We start from the raw sequence: 20,127 nt of genomic DNA, 5'->3' as shown, positions 1-20,127 counted from the left end.
GTTGCTGGTGTCTGCTGCTTATGGCAGGTCCACTGCTCTAAATCACAGCTCTCTATTTGTTTTTCTGATGCCCCTTTGTTTAGGATGTTGGATTATTCCATGTATTTTTCTAAATATTGTGTATTGTCCAAGATATTCAAATACAAATCACTATCTGAAAAAATTACAAATCTTTAAATGCCCAGAGCCTTTGGAGTGATTGAGCGACTTCTGAACATCTTTGGAATGATAATCAATAGTTTCAACTTCAAAAAGAATTTTAAATTTTAGCAAATTGTTCATAACGTTTAATCTATAGTTAAAACTTTTCATGATTGTTCCTTAGTATAATTTCTCTATTGGGTTACATGCAGGGGACAGATTAACAGATCAGGTGAAAGATTTAGCCAACACAGAGGTAAAATGCCATTGTGGACTGTTTTTGTTTTATGCTTCTTGTTTTCAAGAAAAATTCTTAAATGAGTGCCTAGATGGTTCATTGAAGGTTTGCCCTTTCCAAGTTGTGCAGTGAGTGTGGTTGGTTGATAATCTCTCAGTCTTTATGTTTATGACAGTTTTATGCTAGAGATTCAAATGGCTTAAGAAGGTGGGATTATATATGGGAAGATGTGGTTGTGCAACCTCAATAAAGTATCTTACATGATTTCTTATTCTGTTTGAAGCATACAATTACGAGTTCCAAATGTGATATTGGCTAAATGATTAGATACATTTGAGCTTTATCAAATTATACAATGACACAGTCAGAATTTAAATTGTTGACTCTTTCCCTCCTTTATTTGGAAAATATCTCACAATCTTACCAATTTGGTATATCATGGTTCACTTCTGTGTTACGTGTCTTGATGACAAAAATGAATCTTTTGAAAGCAGTGGATGGAACTCTGGAGTTATTTTCTGTGTGTAGAACTTGCATCTCCTCTTCTAAACATGATGACATGTTAATGACCAAGATGATGGTGATAACTACATCACAAATACCAAGATGAGCTGGAAAATATTGCTGATATATTTGGTGAAATAGCTTGTAAAGGTTTAATAAGCTTGATCAGCTATGTTTGAGCTTACGATAAAATTTATATTAGAGCTGTTGTCCATCTAGAAGTACTCAATTTTATGGGTCATGCTACTTGAATAGTTGCATAGAAAGGAAAATAACATGAATAACTCATGAGATGGTAGTTAAGAAAAGAGAAAATATAATGTAATCCATGGTAGGAAGTTATCTACCACCACCGCAAAAAGCAGAAACTTATATGCACACGTACAACAGGAAGCTGATAATATCTTTTTTGGAACTTGGCCTGAAATAATTTTACAGTAATGTTCTAAGAGTTTCAAAGACTTAAATATGACAATGCTCTGTAGACTAGAGAACTTTATCATAACAATACCCCAAGATACTGGAGGTCATTCTCTATCATAACACTTCCTCAAGAAGTTAAGTGTAAGGTGTTGAGTCCAAGAATTTCTTTTTATTACTGCTCAGTAGTTCAAGGACTTCATTATATGAACAAAATAAGTAATTTGAGGTCAGAAGTTGTTCCAACTTCCAAGTATTTCAAGATATGAGTGCCCCAAGGCATTTTCAGATTTCACTCTTTTCATGATGACCATAATTTTTAGTTCAGATATTTCTGCAGCAGGTGATGTACAAAAAATGCATCGACATTTGTTTAATGGAAATTCCCAAGAGCCCTAGAAAGCTCAAGAGCATTAATCAAATTAATTAAGAAATTTGCTAAATATCTTTTCAGTGAAATGCATGAAACCTTTTGTCCGATGTTTTGGGTAAGCTACCTTACAGTCGTTAGAACTTAGGGCAATTGAATGTGGGGAGGAATCATAGATCACAAGATTATAGCTTATTAGTATATTCTTAAAAGGCTAGATTGGCAAAAAAAGAGGGTTTGGTAGGTTAAAAAAGTTTTATAATTTGTTGGATGGCTTTTAGTTTTAAGTTATAAAACTATAAATTGATATGATTCCAAACTGAGCTGAATATAAGTAACAAGGAAGGTTAGCCAAATTTTTATTAATATAGAGGTTTTTCTGATTAGGTCTATTGTGGATTATATAGGGACCCACTCCCATTAAATTGATAAGCTTAATACAATAAAGAAAGAAAGCCAAGTCTTTCTGGCTCTAAAATTGTATGCTACACAGGGCCTACAATAGATACATGCATAAATCTACCAAACAATCAGCACCTTTCTGAGATCTATCTATTTGACAGACATGGATTAGAAGCCTCCTCCTCTGCAACAACTTACACCCTGTTGATGCGAGTTTTGTGTCACTACATAACATATTAGTAATTGGATGCTTGATACAGAATATCAAATACACAATTCCTCTCTTGAAAAGTTATCTCTCATGGGACATGAGTATAACTCCAATGTTCCTTACACCGTTGGATACTTGCTCAGTTTTATCAATGTGATTTGCTGGTAATCACGTAGGCGGCCTTACGTTTTCTTGTTTGAGAAAAATTTGGATCTTGGTGAGAAAATGGAGATGGTGGTTCGGTGTGAATGCTAGATGATGTTGATGGCGCGATGATGGCAATGTAGGGTGAATGGCGATGGAAGGTAAGAATGCCGATGTTTTGGTTTACTTCTCTAACTAACCTCTTCTAAGCATGAAATTTGGCTACTCAACTACTCCTACTCCTAAGAATGGAAGGTTAGTAGATGGACGGGGATCGAATCTAATGAAGGCTAACCAGCGGCCCTACCTCTATAGATGCAACGCTTCAAAGGAAAGTAAACTAGATCACCACACAAAGCCTCCCAACCAGCCGCTAGGATGCTAGTGGCCTAGTGTTGACCCCTATCAAACATCTACCAAAGCTACCATGCAACTATCCATTTTATTTTACTCTTACTCTAACAACTTGAAATGAAATTGCTTCAACTTGAAAAGAAAATTTAACTATGTGGAAGTAGAAAACATGCAATAACACCCAATGTTCTTAGTCAACATGCAATGAAAAAGAGAGCACTTTGGTATTATTTTCGCAACAATTTCTCCAACCCCCCCCCTTTTACAAATGAGAGCCAATGGCCTTATATAGAGGTCCAAAATACAATGGACGGTAGAGATCAAAACAAGATCGACGATCCAGATTGGATCCAAAAACCCTAATTAGGGTTGCCACCCCATCGGCCAATGAGAAGATGCCACCTCATCAATGGACCAATGAAAAAAGTGCAAAAGTGGCAACCAATGAGAAGGCACCAAAATGGTGGCCAATCAGAAACAAACACTTGTCCTATTCTAGAAGAAAGGGAAAGTTGCCACTTGGGCTTACATAAGATGATCTTCTAATATAATTCTTCCTTTTTCTTTTGTTCTTTTAGCTAAGGCAATGAACTTAGCTAGCCTTTCGTTAACTTCTTACATAGGAGGACAAGGAGTGTGCTTCGCTCGGAGTTCTGCTGACTTTGCCACGCTGTTTGCTGCTTGTAGTATCCTTTCGTGATCCTTCTCATATTCCTTTGCAAACCCAATAAAAGCATTGAGTGAGGAAAGGGTGTTCAGATGTTTCCTTTTGACGGCAGCCTTTCCTAACTCATCCAATCTCGATCCAAATCCTGTCTCACTGACATCCTCCTCTCTAATACCCTCAAAATCAAGCGCCACCCCAACGTCGCTCATCATGGTCGAAATGGAAGTGTCGACGCTTGGGCCGTGTTGTGCAATCTCATCATGAATTTCTTCAAGTGTTCTGAATCTGGTAGTCAATGCGACATACCAAGATTCAACTATGCTCAATCCTCTCTCATCAACCAACCGGGCTCTTTCCAAATATGCCTCCGGTAACCTAATGAACGCCTGCAGCCTAGGAATAACCAAATCCTTGATGGGAAGAAAATTCTTCCATTCCTCTTCAAATAATCTGAATTTGTTTCTAACAGTCACCAATGACTGGAATGTTGAGATGAAGGAGGGCAAGAAATTTCGCCCATCTTGGATTGTATCATAGATCCAACCCCTTACTTCATGTAACTGAGCTGATACCTCTTCTGAATTGCTCCCGCTGTCTTGAGGAAGGGCTGCCTGATGCAGCTGTTGGATTGGCTGGCAATCTCTCCAATATTTGTTTTCGGCCTCCAACTTTACTATCTTTTCGTTTGCCTTCCTCAATCTTTCTCTGATTGATGCTATGCCTTCCTGAACCTCCTCACATTCCATATCATCTGTATTTCTTCCCAAATTATGTTCTACTATTTCGTACTCCTGGGCTGCAATCTCATCCGCTGCCTTATTGACTGTTGGTATAGCAATCTGAACCCTTCGGTGACCATCACTGTCGCTTTTGATTACCCTTGCCACCGTATTTGCCATCTGTTTTTGGTTCTCGCTATCATCCCTTTTCTATTAGTCCTTGGATATCATCAACTGCGTGAGCCATTACCACCTCGCCTCTCGGCATAAGCATTTGCCTTAACCATAGTGGTGCAGTGCATCTCCCCAAATCCGGATTCGGTTCGACCAACAAAGCATCACCAACGGCCTCAGACGCCTGACTTATCTCTTCAATATCAATCGGCCCATCTTCTTCTCTACTAGTTTCTGCCATATTTCCTTGCTGGTTCTCCGAGAGAGGGGAGTACTCCGTACTTTCACTGTAGCCACTTGATTCCGAATCATAGCTCACCTCCACTGCGGCCCCTTTATCACTCGAATTGACCTCTTGGCTTCTAGCTTTAGTTATACTCTCCCTTGACGGCGCTGCCCGCCGTCTCTTGGCTGGAGGCTCCGAACATTCTTGGCTTTTCTCTACCTCCAAAGCCCTCTTCTTGCTATTTCTAACTGTCTCCGATTGCCGGCCACTTCCTTCACCCTTCTGTCCGATTGATTCTACTAGACCTTCCTTCGGTTTCATCATCTCATAAGTAAGGAGAACCTTTTGTCTTTGTAGCTTTCTCAACTTGGCATTATACCACGACTCGGTATGCAAATCTACTGTCCTTGTGACTGCCTCCAAGGAAGGATCCTGATGATCGTCCCAATCCACTGGATTCAACTCTGTTCCAACTACTGTCTCATAGTCTTCTCTCAACACACTACGATCATCCTCCAATTGATCGGGAATATCAAGGCCTCTCCATCTGATATCTCTCATCATGTTCACCGACAATCTCGAGAAAGCTAGCTTTCTCACGTGAAAATCATCCTTTGCATTGGCCCAAAAGTCCTCTATAGTGGGAACATGCTTAAATTCGCTTCCATGAGATGCCTTGATAAGACCAACAGGGTCGAATCCTTGCCTTGCTCTGTACCATCCTAGATGATACCACTCCAATTCCTTTTCCGCAGCCTCAAAGGCGGCCCGATTTGGGCAACTATCATTGCCAATTATAATTGAGAAGGAAACGCCTGTTTTCCCCTCATTCCTCATTACTCTATCATAGTGCTCAAGCTGCCTAGCCAATTCCATCAAAACTACCTTGTCGGGCGGGTATCTTGGAAGCCTCTTGGGACAAACTGTACTTCCTGCCACTCTAATGTATGTGAATTGCGGGAATTGGATGAACCAACTCCCAAACTTCTTAATCCTTGCTTCTGCTTCCGATGAAAGTCTCTTAGCAGGCGCCCCTTGTAATACCCTTACTGTCTTCATGGCGAATGCATCGCAAAACATCTTGTAATCCTTGTTATTGTGCAAATGAAGCTGCGGATAGCATTCATGCACCAAATATTGCCCCGGCCCATTACCAATCTCTCCTAAGGCCCTAAGTCCCGGACTCTCATACAATCTAGCAATTAAGTAAAACAGATAGGATCCCATGTAGAATTGCCTTTGGTTTTGAACTGTTCTAAGTTGCAACTCTAAATTTTCATCAATGAAGAAGTACATCCAGTTTTTGAATTGCATAGCTTGAGCTAGGCCCATGATCCGGCTGAGAAGAACAATGAGATCGCCATATTCCGGCTTGAAATCTGCCACTGTAAGCCTTGTTGATTTGTTAACTCCTTTCCTTCCTTCGTGTATCCAATTCCGCTTTAGATGTGAGAAGTAGGCCTCTTGGTTACCTTGAAATGATTTGGCCGCCTGATCCACCATTACAACTGTCATGCCCTTGCTCTGGGGAATATTAAATGTCTCTTCAATTGCTTGTTCGCCAATGTTGGCCAACACTCTCTTCCCTTCGCCAAAAATTATGGATTTACTGTCTAGATCAAATCTGGATGCACACTCCATAATCAATTCCGGACAAGGCAAAGTAGGAGGAAAAGCTGCTGCATGTACAATTCCGCTCTTGTATATCCTCTTTGCCAAGGGGGATTGTCCTTCCTTTAGTCTGTCCCTCATCCGTATCATGTCCACTGTAGCGATATTAGTATCGGTTATTTTCTTCATTTTCGAGAAGAAGGAAGTTTTGGGCGTCATATCCTCTTTGTCTTTCTTAGCGTTTGCCCGCTTGGGATTCTTACTTGCACTATCATCCTCCATGCTCGTCGCCCTATTACGGGATGGTAGAGTGGTGGACCAAAAGGCAAGAAGAACCAAGTAGTGCAATTCTTAGAAAAGAGCGAAAGAATGGATGTCAGCTTAAGCACTCCTTGCAACTCTAGATGATGACTTTCACCTTAACTAATAATCTTACAGCAACTTTTCGGAACCCGGGATATGACATCAAAGAATTACAAATCCCTTTGCAAATTAGAAAACAAAGCCTCTAAGCTTATCCAACACTTGCCTTCTATGCAAAAATCAAACTTTCATATGTATCTCTTCTCCCAACAAAATTGCCCAAATCTGATATAAAAATTGCAGCCCCTCTAGAAAATCAGAATTTTGTCTTCCACAAATTTCGGCCCCCACAAAATTCGGCTAAGCATGAAAAAAAAATCTGCCCTTCCACAAAATTCGCCCAAGCAAAGAAGGAGCAAAATCTGTAAAATCTGCCACCTAGGGCACAAATCGCAGCCCACAAAGTGGAGCAAAAATCCCCAAAAACGCAAAAAATCTGGCCCTTAGACAAATCGCCCAACAATGGCAATGGAGAAATTGCCCAAAAATCGCCAAAAAACTGCCTTCCACCAATTTCGCCCAAGTCTGGAAATCTGCCCTTGCTTCAAATTCGCCCAAGCATGAGGAGCAAATGAATTGATGAAAATGAAATGGGAGGGGACTCCCTTTATAGCAGCTTTCACCTTCCTCCCAGGCTGGCCGACTTGGTCCTATAGAGGAAAAAAAACCAAAATTAAAGCTAAGTTAGTGGCCCACTTTAAATACTTTGCCAAAATTTTAATTTTCTAAAATGAAAACTGCACTTTTAATTTACTAATTAACCACAAATTGCAAAACGAAATTGAATGGTGCCTTGGGGATGCTAAAAATTTCTATTTAATGAGGGTTTGCTAATTAATACATCCTTGAAGTTGAATTTTGGCTAACCAAAAGCCATTTCTTAATATTAATTTACCAATTTCATTAAATACCAAAAGCTTTCAAGGCAAATTTAATCTATTAAAGCCAATTTTTGCAATTTTCCTCTAAATCGATTTTGCTAAATAATTAAAATTTTATGACAAAAAATAAAATTGCCTCTAGAGTAAAAATTGATTTTGCAATTTAACTTCATCTTACAAAATTAAATTCTATTTCACCAAAAAAAATAAGATTTTCCAAGAACCTAAGTCTAACGAAACATTTCCTTATTTGAAAATCATTCAAATTTACAATTAAATCCAAATTTTCAAAAGAAATCGTCTAAGTACAAAATTCACAATCTTATCCTGCCAAGTTGAAATCAATTTTGAACTTATTCGGCCTAAGGATAGAACTGATAGCTCTGGAAAATCAAGTTGAAACCGGGTGAAAAATACATCTAACCTTCTCCACTGGCCCTAAAGGCGATTAAAAAGGGGGTCCCCAAGATTTTGGGGCGATGTGTGAAAACCTCACAACACACCCCAGGGTCAGGAGGAGACTGATGAGTGGCTTTTGTGATTCTATACTTAAAAATAGATGGAAACTTGTAGAGGAGTGGAATTTCCTCACAGCCATCATAGAGAATATCTGAATAATGTATAGTTTGACAACATTTAAAGCTAAATCTTTGATAGAACAGTGCCAACAATACATGCCACTTGGGAGACATTGAGAAAAAGCGTTTGAGATCAGAATCTACTCTACCTGCATCAGTGAGCTTCGGCACCTTCCAATTCTTATAGACCTTCCTCATAGCTCACTGTTATTAGATAGACATTATTAGAAGGGAGGATTCAACTGAGGATCCAGTCCCTCATGTTATAATCTAGAACATGGGAACCCAATTGCTGGTAAAATAGTTAGAAATTGAGGCTCTAGTCCTCTGCATTGTAGAATTGCGAAGTCCCTCCTCCCTCAAAATCTCTCTAACAAAACCTAGGGATACCAAATCCAAATTAAAAATGTGTCTGAGATACCTACACATAGAACACCGCCATTGGATGAGACACAACCAACAAAGCCATGTTTCATCTTTATCCTGCTATAATCTCAATGCCACCTGCACTGGACCAAACAGAAAAAAAAGAAGAATAGAGAAAACAAGAGTGAAGGCCCTGATGAATAGGCAATATGCATGACACTGACCTGGGCATTCAGCTGCCAATATGAATGCAGAATGAAGGAGGTCTTCTCTGAACAAAATAATGGCTCTTGGTGTTGAATAAATGGTAGCTTTGGTCAGATATTGAAATGATGATTGATTTCATGATGTATATATATGTGTGTATGTATATCAGCCTCTGTATATTCTGATATACATAACACACATACATATTACATTTAGTCATATCATTACTTTCATATATTTTTGGAAAATCAATCATCATGTTTCTATATGATTGAGGAACCATAAATTCTAAGTATATGATCGATCTGCACTTAGAGACTATTAAATTGCAGATTGTAGTTGATTGATGTTTCATATCAAATCCTGATCGAGCATTATGATCAGCAATGAGAAACAGATTGGACATTTATCATGTTTGAGCAAGATCACTTTCAATCTTAATTAATTAATTGGTATTTGTTAAGAACTCAAACCTGATTAGAGACCAGGCATGGAAAGGCACCTCTTCGCGAGACATACCCATGAACGGGCATCTCCACCTTTTGGAGACATGTCCGCTCATGGATGTCTTTTCATATCCTATATAATGCAGATCCTCCGATCCCAAGGAGATGCATCGAAATCAATTAGTGCTCCGCCCTTTGGAGTTCGGTGACTACAAATTTAAGATTCAGAATTCTTTTGATAAATCAATGTTGTTGTAGTTGTATTATACAAAGGAGATGAAAGCTCCTTTTATAGATTTACAAAACAATGTTTCTAAAAGAAACAACTGTGAACTAAAGACGAAATATAAACTACCTAATAAACTAAAGTAACTAAGATGACCATTAAAGAAACATTATAATAGTCTAATATCCTCCCTTAATGGTCATCGTCTAACTGTTGTCATTTGGTCTCAAATTATTCAAAACATTTTGCTGCTGCTGAGACTCGCCTTGGATTTGTAAAATGTAAATGATTGAGAAGCCAAAATCTGCCCAAACATGAACAGATAAGGGTGTCCCCTTCTTCATAATGCTTTGCAACAAAAGACAAGAACCTGCAACTGACTTTGCCACTAAGATGAGTTTGCCACTGACCCTCCCAAAATTTGAAAAACATCTGACCAGAAATCATCACAAAAACATTGAACCCGAAGTTGGATAATGAAGCTGCTCTTCCCTGAATATAGAGACAAACACTAAGAACAACTAGCCTGATTTTGAGGAAAAATCGTCAAACTCTCCAAACTTTGCAAGTGAACATGATGCTCCAAAAAAGATTGCAAAATGTCATGATTGTTTAGGAGAAAATTGGCAAAACCAAATACGATTTTTGAGGTGAAAAGTTGATAAAAAACAAACAACAGAATCCGAGACATGAATCAGAGAATACAAAGCTTCATTTTTTAGGAAAACTAGTAAAACCCAACAAATAATTTTTGATGAAATAATTAAAAACCCACAAAAGAATCTCATGCGGCTTCGCGAATTACATAATCAATTTTTTTTTTGAGGGAAAAAATTATGAAAACCCATAAGAACCTTTACACAGCAAAACATGAGGCTTTGCGTGGAGGGGTGTTGTATAACATACATATGGAACTTGAAATGCTAATTATGAAGTAATGTTTTAGTAGAACATAACAAATTGAAATACTTGAACATGGCAAAATTGCAACATGAACTATAACTATTGAACATTCAACATAGTAACATGTTGCATATCAAAAATCAAAATTCAAATAAAATTCAAGTACCCATCCTAGTGGCAACATGGTTGTAGAATGGCGGAGGTAGGGTTACTTAGGTACTCAAGTACTTGGTGCGGGGACCTCTTGGGGACAGGTACTTTGAGGTTTGAGAGGGGGGTGCCAGTCCTCGTGTTACACTGAAAATTAGAGACTTTTTCCCAAATTGAGAAATTGCGCAATGAAAACCGTTAACCAGGCTTGTGATTTTCAGCAAAAAGCTTCGAAGATGAACCACAAAAAATTCATAAAATGTTAGTTTTAGGGGATTGCTGCAAGTGTAATGGGATTGCTATGAATTTGGTATGTGTGTTCCAAATGCAACATCCACCTAGATTTATAGATAGAGAATAGACCATGAATAGACACGTCCCTTCATAGGATATATCTATTCATTAATCAAATAATTAATATAATAACAACTTTAATCATATATATATATATATATATATTATTAATTTTTCTCATATAACAATAACCTTATATCTTATATTTAATAGGTTTATCCGACTGAAGCTATCAAACATCAACACTCCCTCTTAGCTTAGAAGGATAACTACATATGAATAAATATTACTTCAATGTAATATTACAAATAACAATTTTAAGGATATCTCAGAAGATTTGCACCATTTGATATCATGAATATTGTCTTCCAGAATATCAACACATGATATTCACCAAGTACTCAAAATAAGGTTTGATATCACATTTGATATCAATAGTATTGGCCTCTTAGAATATCAATGATATTCACCAAGTACTTTGAGTAATGGCCTTCCAGAATGTTGAGATGCAAGACATTGATCACATACTCAATTTGTTTGATCTCATAATATGAGTTATTGTAAGATTGTCACCTTACAATAGCTTCTGGAAATACAAGTGTTCTTTTGGAAGTCTTCACTTCCTCATGATGTACATAGGGTTTAGGCTCATTAAAATTATATAGTCGCGAGGCATATTCTTAAATCATTGACCTCTTGATTGATACAATTTATTGATCACTGGAGAATGTAATGACCCGTACCAATAGGCCACTAAACAAAACCTTAAATTTAATACACTGCTAAAATATATTGCTGAAATAAAAGAAATAATAGTGCCAATGTATTCATTCAATGAAAACCAAATGTTTATACAAATGATATGGCAAATTTCAGCACCAAAACATTATGACATAGCACATTACAGAGAAACCCTAACTGGCTGTATACAATTGAGAACTTGTTGCAACTACAGATTGAAATGAAGAACTTGGATCGATCAAATGGTGGAGACTGAATGCTGAAGATGATATGGTGAAAGTGCAACTCCATTGGAAACTCCAAACCAGCAATTAAGCACGAGTGAAAGGACTGAAATATCTTTCCCACAGTTGCAATAATTCAAGTGATCTTTCACACCCTCAAAATTGCGTACCAATTGAGAGTTTTTCGTTCTCAATGGCCAATTGTGACTACTTGCAGAAACCCTAGGTTCCACAACGCACATCAGCAAAAAATCAATAATAAAACTTGATGATAGGCAATGAGCCCTCAATGCCTATTTTTTTTTTTTTTTCCTCAATAGGTCGGCCTCCTTTTTATTTATTCATCGCTTCTTCCAGCAACCTCTAGAAGATTGATTTATTTAATGATTTTATAAAATATCACTTTATTGAGTTAATTAAATATAAAGTTATCTTGTAATATATTTTTATTGATAACTTTATAAATAATTTAACTCCTCCAAAAAACGGGGACATTACAAAGAATCCATCTCAACATGGTTTACTCCCTCTGAATCAATAAGACCAAAATCACCAAAGGTTGACTGAATCACATCCTCTATCTGCTCTGTAACAACCACTTTTTTTGGGTCTTAATTAACAACTAACATATTCAAAGAAATACAGTTGTTACTTCATTTTCATAGGAAGACAGTTATATCAGTTTCATTCACATGAATGAGATTAACTGTTAAAATCAGTTAAACAAATTTTCTTTACTAAGAATTTAGAACACCATTAATGAATTTACTATGGAAATTAAAAACTACATACCATGGAATTTGAGACCGAAATCAATTTAGGGATGCTTTTCCAACTACTTAGGTTAGTCCACAAATACCACTATAACAATATTAAATGGCGACTACCATCCAATACTGCTATATCAAAATCAAATGACGATTACCATTAAATACCACTATATCAATTAGGGCATCATATACCATTGTATCAATTAGGGTATCGATTATCATTGGATCATTTAGGTCATTAGATACCACTGTATCACTTAGGGCTTCAGATACCACTGTATCATTTAGGGCATCAGATACCACTGTATCATTTAGGGCTTCAGATACCACTGTATCATTCTTTTCCTCCCGATTTGCTAAACTGTGGCATTAACATAAGATTAGAAGATATGCTCATAATCATTATTCTTATAGATTGAAAAATTGAATAACAATCCTATAGATGTATTCCATATTCAATTAGAAGATCAACCGATCTAACTGGTTGCCAGTTATATTGACGATAAGAATTGCTTTCATTTTCAGAAATAACTGTAACAATGATACAACTCAATTTATCTTACCTTCTACTTGAATATATATCATAAAGTAAAAATACTTGTTTCCGACAAATGTTTGAATGCATAGCTTATCTTTGTCTGTTGCACGTCCAACAACTTGTGGAGAGGTGAAACATTGTTAGGGGCTTAACAACCCAACCTCGGATCATAACTTATTCCCACACAATCTCTAACGAGAAAGACCCTCCCTACCCAAAATAGACATGGAACATCTTATCATCCACTGAGCATCCTGGTATCTAATCACACCACTCGACTTGACATTAGGAGAATACAATAAACATGGTCTTGCATGAGCTATTAAATGATATTATTCCAGATTTAATGTATAATATTTGACTTTTATTTCCGTTATTGTAGACTCCATCTCACCTCTTCACCTTTTCCATGGCTATACAGCCGGTGAATCCTAGGTGCTCGGATCTTAGAGCAGTCGGCTCTATCTGTTGATTCTCAACTAAATCATGAATAATATATATATTTCAGCTTATCACAAGCTATGATTTGAAAAAGATGGTATTAAAGATTGCAAAATTTATTGTTTAATTCTAATCTCCATTGGCATAATGATTTATGGACTAATACTATGTTTTTCTTGGCTTTCACTTGCCATGACAAAGCAAAGTTGAAAAGAGAATCAAATCTATAATATCAAACAAGATATCATCATGATAAATACTGTAGCTTACTGCTATGAAGTTCGATGTTATTGCACCTTTGTTCAAGACAATCAAATTGGAAATATTGGTTTTGGGTGTTCCACATAACGTGGACAATTTGGAGATGATGTCTCGTTGAATACTCAGCTACTTGCCACACCTTTACTTGCAAAAATATCTAACACAACTCCAACATAAGAGTACTCATGATTTCTGGCAGAATATTAAAAAACGTAAGCATGAGCAAGGTAGTCGGGTGTTTGAAATATATAAATGTCTTCCAGGCGTAACCATAGTGTATAAATACAACTTCAATCCTAAGCATAGAAAAGATCACATACGGCAGACTGCATTAAGAAAGACACTGTTATGAAAGGTATAGGATTTCAAATGAAATTGTAGAAAGTTCGATTGCTTAATCAGAGCATCTCTTATGGATGGAAGTCGAAATGAACAAGGAAAAAAGTGATAATAATAGCTGGAAGTCGAGAATGTGATTTCTTTAATATCCTGTCTTCCCCGACCTCAAAATATAATAAGGATTAAAAGGGACTCTTTGGCTTCCAAGAAGCCGTAACATAAAAGAGTGTCTTGGCTCTTGGACACCAAATAAATGAACCAAGTGTCAATAGGTTTCAAACAAGAAAAGAATAAAAAGATGGAAGAAGATTGAAGGTTATAATTCGAAAAATATTATAGTTTATATTTATATATGTACATGTAAATATATTGGTGAGGTGGCATCATTTTATTATAAGAAAATAATATGATGGTGTCACTTCATTTTTATATCTGTGTACGTACATAGATATATATTATAATAATATGATGAAAGATCATTTAAAATCCTTTGAGGTACGTATTATATTTTAATTAAATTATCTATTTAATAGCTCATGTGGTTAGTCGCCAACCATCGTGATTCACGATTCATACCCATTTGCCCAGTGATGGTGATGCTCTTGTGTCCAATTCTTTTCTAACAATACTTCCACTTCTTCGACGTGCTTCCTACAAGGAAATTCTCTGCAGTTAAATCATATTACCATAACAAGTTATTTAATCATAAACAATCATAATGGCTAACCGCATATTCAATTCCATGAATTCATGATAAATAATTATAATGACTAACCATCTTACCATTTCGCAGGATTATAACAAATTTAACTGTCAACTGACTTCATGTGAACCACAACGGCTATATTTAAATTAGGTCAAAAATTGGGATGTAGCATGCTCCCTCTCTTTCAAGGTTGCCTCTAATGACATGTCAAGCTACCTCTAAATTTCAATCTCCCTCTTCCCAGAATAACATTCTTGGAGGAAAAGATCCAGGCAAAATAGCTTGTATAGTACATATACAAATATTAACATTAATTAAGATGTTAGTAATTTAGCTAATGTCTATTACTAACAACATAAATGATAATAACTCAACTCTTTATTTAATATTTCCAATAATAGAAATACAATGCTTAATTATTATTAAAAAATAAATCACAATAATAAAATAATATTATTGTACCTTAGAGGCGGAACCCTCACGTATTTGTGCCTTGAACTTACCTCTGCGAAGGATCTTATGTTAATTTCTCACAACTCCATAGACTGCTCATGTTGGGGTGGTCCACCGCGCCCATGTTTCATAAGAATTGGCTTTGAAATGTGCCATATGACTCTCTCCAATAGTGGGTCGGGCCTATAAGGGGGCCATCCTCTTTCCATCGGCAGTGGGTCCTCACATGGCGACCTTTACTTCCCCGCATAGAGTTGGTGTGGTCTCTTGCATGTACATACTCCTCTAGTCGTTTGCTGTTTGCATTCGCTCTTCCTTGCATGTGGCGATGGTATTTGCCATTTGTAGCTCTCCTTGTTTATTTGTGTTTTGATGGCTGCCAATGATTTTCGCTATGTTTCTATTGATTAAAGACTAACTAAGATGACCATTAAAAAAATATTATAATATTCTAATAAGAATTACCAAGTAATATTCAGTATTTGTCAATATTGAATTGTCACTTACATAAATTATAGGCAGTACTAATACATTAAGGTGAGGGGTTTCCATTTTATTAAGACAGTGACAAATGGAAATATTGAAGGGGAAGCCTCAGCTTCTATAAGGGGCAGTATATCACATTCATCAGCATTATTGCTAGATTTAAAGAGCGAAAGTCGTTTTGTGATACTAGCATTAACAAGGCCATCTATTACATGATTGTACTCCCTGCAGTGCTAATACATTAAGGCAAGGGGCTTCCATTTTATTAAGACGGTAACAAATGGAAATTTTAAAGGGGAAGCCTCAGCTTCTATAAGGGGCAGTATATCACATTCATCAGGATTATTGCTAGATTTAGAGGCAAAAGTCATTGCGCGATACTAGCATTAACAAGACCATCTATTACATGATTGTACTCCCTGCACACTGACAAAACAATAGTGTCAAAATGCCTGCTAGTTTTACTTCATGATATTCCTCAATTTCCAATCCTTAGAAGTTTTTCTGATATACCCTGAATAAATCCTCTACTTCCAAGAATTTGCACATTTAGCTGCCAACCAATATATATGTCCTTCAAGTTACAGCAAGGCTTCAGCTTCATTATTTGTCTTCGCTCCAAAAAGAGTCACCTACAAACTAGTCCAATGGAGATTGCACCACAATACCAGTATTGGAAGGGCAAGAATTGCCTTACGCTGCAGTTAATTTAAATAACCTAGTTCTCAGATGTTTCAAAGAAGAATTATGCTTCTATTGTTTAACCCATTGACAGGGAAATAATATAGAATGTTAATATAATTTACCAATTGAATTTTATAGAATTTATTATGATTTTGTAACTGTATTTTAATGCAATCCTGAGAAAACCAGTTAGTTTTCTTAGGAAAGTTGTTGAGCTGTTGAAATTGCTGCTTTTAGCTTCCAAATACTCAATTTTTCCCTCAATAATGTAATATTAATATTGACAACATGCACACTCATAGATCTTTTAGCTTTTCAATATGCATCTTTGAGTAATTATGGCTGAAATTGATATGAATTTGGTCTATATTCTTTGCAGATTAAAAGCATTGTTGATTGGCGTAATTTCTACCATAGAAGCTACATGTAAGATCTATTATACATTTGACATCTTACATCTAGAGTTGTTTTGGAATGATTCGACCAGCATTCTTTCCTTTTCAATTTTTCTTGGTTGTTGCATATTAGAAGTCTTCCTTCTTTCAATTTTTTTGAGAGATTATGAGGTTGCAGGAGTCTTGTTGTAATTATGCATATCCTAAAAACATTCCAACAACAATTCTTTATTAACTCTTCATCCAACCTGATTTAAAGAAAAGGGGGATTTGAAAGCAAATGAAAAATAAATTACTACAAAATTGACATGAAAAATAACTTCCCAACTCTCTTATCCATGGATAATCTTAGTCAGCACACTCAGATGTTAGGTCACAATTTGTCTTCATCCCCTCATTGTTCAGTGGGGTTGAGGGGTAGGACCCCTTATGGGGATTTGGGGGCAACTAAGGGCAAAATCAGGTATACAAGCACTTATTTGTTCAAAAAATAACTATTATATTTGTTTTGTCTTTTTGTAGCCCTTGGGGCCTCTTGGATTAACCCTAGTTTGGCACAAGGTCCTCTTGACACCCCAAGTTCCTCATGGAATATTCTATTCCTGGGCAAACCTAGAGGGGAACCAACTTTGGGACCCGAAACTGAACCCAAACCCAAACCCTCATCTGAATCAAACCCATAATTTTACAAGTCCTAAAGGGACCCGGTAACAACATTTGTTTGGCTTCTTAACAAGATACAAATGTAACTAAAGATGTTTTCAAAATATTTATATGGTATTCTAAATAGGGACACTTACTAACATAGACATGGAGGCTTAGAGTTATAAAAAGTAAGCTTGTAAATCAATGGTATTGTTCCCAAACAACTGGTAAGCTTCTGCAGGGCAGATGATATGTGTGAAAAAATCCCATGCCTCAGAAGGAACCATTATTGGTGGAGGAAGCCAACCTTGATTGTTGAAATGGATAAGAACACAAATGGTTTGATCACGAACTTGCAAAGAAACAAATGAAGATAAGCCATATGTTTTCTATACAAGGTGCATGTTAAACTGAATAAACAAATATGCACATTTTCATAGGCTATAAAAGTATCATGGAGGAGTTCTACTCTGGTCTCATTCTAAGGTGCTATCATGGTTATATAATTTATTGCAATTCACAACTGCATTATCTATGTGTGGTTGAATCCATCTAACCAGTACATAATTTTTCTTCTCTTCTTCTAACACTCGTGCTTGTATACATGGGATGAAATAAAAGTTATCTTTATAGTGAGGTAGTCAGTGTTTTTCTATTGGTTGGCTTAATTGAATAGTGAGTAGCTTGATTGTGTGGGAGTCTCTAAATACAAGTGAAGTAGGCTGGTTGACTATCTGTCTAAGCATATTGCTGAATAGCCTGATAGTGCATGCTTATTGATCAAGATGTTTGCTGACTGTTGGTCAGTTGATCATTCAGATTATTTAGTAGCCAGTCAAAATGACTCACATCAAATGAAGCCAAAGATGATTTTATTTGGCAGGCTGAAAATATAGAGGAAAGAGTAGAGAAGGTAATTATATTTACCTGGTTGAAAACTTCTAGGAAGGAATGACGAGGATCTATGGACACATTCAAATCTCACAAAGCCACAGCAAATTATGATGGTCAAACTCTTGAGAACAATCAAGCTCTTACTTGGTGTCAATTTCATATCCAGCTCGCATAGGCTATGAAGCAATAAAAAATGATATTTAAACAGATTACAAAGCAACTATCCAGGTCTGATTTCCCTTGGTTACAAGGCAAAGCTATTCTTAATTTTGACTCCGTCTTTGCTATACATCTTGCCTGTCAGTTCAGCAATGCATCTAATAGTTTGATTGCTCCTTGATTTAGCTGGAGGTTCATGAAAATAACAAGGCATTTTGAATTTGTTGCCCCAAGTTTTAGACTGCCAATTTTTGAAAATTTTGAATCTCCAAGCTTTCCATCAACAATCTTGTCGCCTTTTAATCAGGAGATAATATCATTAATCTACCAAACAAGTTATCTTGAAAATTGGTACTTAGTTTCGCTTCATGTCAAATAGTTAGTTTTCATGTCATTTCCTTCATATTTTAATTGAAAATTAAAACAGCACAAAACCTGACCCCTCTAAATTTGGAGTTAATGTGCTTACCAAGCCAGAAGTTATGATCAAATCACCAAATCGAGGATACGTTATGGTTATTTTGTACGCTGCAATAGGACTAATGAGCTTGTTACAATCACTTCCCATGTCGGCGTTTCTTACTTTCAAGCACCAAAAGGCACGACTAAGGCCAAGTTTTATGCTAAAAAAAGAGTCACTTTTCATCTTTTGTCCATCTCAATTCTTTTCACATTGGTAACTCATCACCTAAGGATGGGCATAATTCAGCAAATGGATCCATTAAGGTTTGAACTCTTTTATCTTGCAATTGAAAGAAATATTTTGCGAACTACAAAAAAATGGGACATTACATCATTGAATGTCGTTTCCTCAAATGAAATAAGTCACAAACTGCTCTTGCTAAGCATATGTCATAACACAAAGTCTAGATACTAATACAGTTGCTAAATTTGATAGATCAGATATGTCCAATATTTATAATTTCTCTATGATAAAATTTCGTAGAAATTAGTATTAATATTTATCTCAAAACCTGACACACTTTGTTCAAATTATTCCTGGTTGTGAAGATTTACTGTTTTGTATGCCACTTATATTTCTTGGCAGATTTGACTGTTATGAAGAGCAGAATGAAAATAATTTAAAGACTCTTTTTTTTCCGTGTTCCTTATCCTTATCTGCAGATTGATACTGATTTCCTTATATTTATTTTCAGATAAAATAACTTCGAATTTATTGTCAAGCAGAGGCAAGATCATGTAGAGGACTTTGATATTATGTATTCATCAATAATCTTATCCCTGCCTCTTGACTGCATATATATATGGAGACACACCTAAGAATAGTCATGCCTCCTACGTGGGAGGCACGTCTGTTCTTAGGTGTGCCTCCCTTCCAATTAGGCGTGCCTCCCTTCCAATAGACATGCCTCTAATTCGCATGACAAATCAGTCGCTAGACAAGTTGACTGCACAATGACCGATCCATAACTGATATTAATAATCAGTAAATTAAGTTGACAAGTAATGATGTTTATATGCAAGTGCATATCAGAATATATATTTATATATATATCATTTCCATATTATAAACTTCTTCATTTACTCATGCATTAGAATTAATAATCATTACATTTTATTTATTCGGCTGAAAGTACCGATCTTTAACACTCCCTCTTAGCTAGGGAGGATAAATACAGGACTAGATATTACCTTGACGTAATATCAGAAATGACAGGTTTTAAGGATATCATAGATCAGAAGTTATCTTCCATTTAGATATCATCTCATGATATCAAGAGTAATGGCTGCAGTATATCAAGTTGCATGATATTCACCAAAGCACTCTGAGTAAT

The 20,127-nt window shown here is 36.3% G+C and overlaps 1 protein-coding gene across 10 annotated transcripts in view; it reads left to right on the top strand.

The window, feature by feature from the left end:
- Positions 1–20,127, top strand: part of LOC149568661 (membrane-associated progesterone-binding protein 4-like) — a 158,174-nt gene that overhangs the window by 28,928 nt on the left and 109,119 nt on the right. For 9 of the 10 annotated variants that reach the window (XR_016362600.1, XR_016362599.1, XR_016362598.1 and 6 more), the window contains exons 5-6: positions 354–397; positions 16,618–16,664. Coding sequence is in view for 7 of the 10 variants with exons in the window: in XM_089821531.1 (XP_089677657.1) it covers positions 354–397; positions 16,618–16,664 (91 nt within the window). In the remaining 3 variants the exon portion in view is untranslated. The remainder of the gene's footprint in view (positions 1–353; positions 398–16,617; positions 16,665–20,127) is intronic. The other variant, XM_089821535.1, reaches the window with a different exon arrangement.

This window comes from Cupressus sempervirens, chromosome 3 (assembly GCF_028749045.1).
Source record: "Cupressus sempervirens isolate cs-2001-9-10 chromosome 3, ASM2874904v1, whole genome shotgun sequence".
Classification (NCBI taxonomy): Eukaryota; Viridiplantae; Streptophyta; class Pinopsida; order Cupressales; family Cupressaceae; genus Cupressus; species Cupressus sempervirens.
Note: the sequence above shows the minus strand (reverse complement) of the source record. Positions and strands in the feature narration are given on the sequence as shown.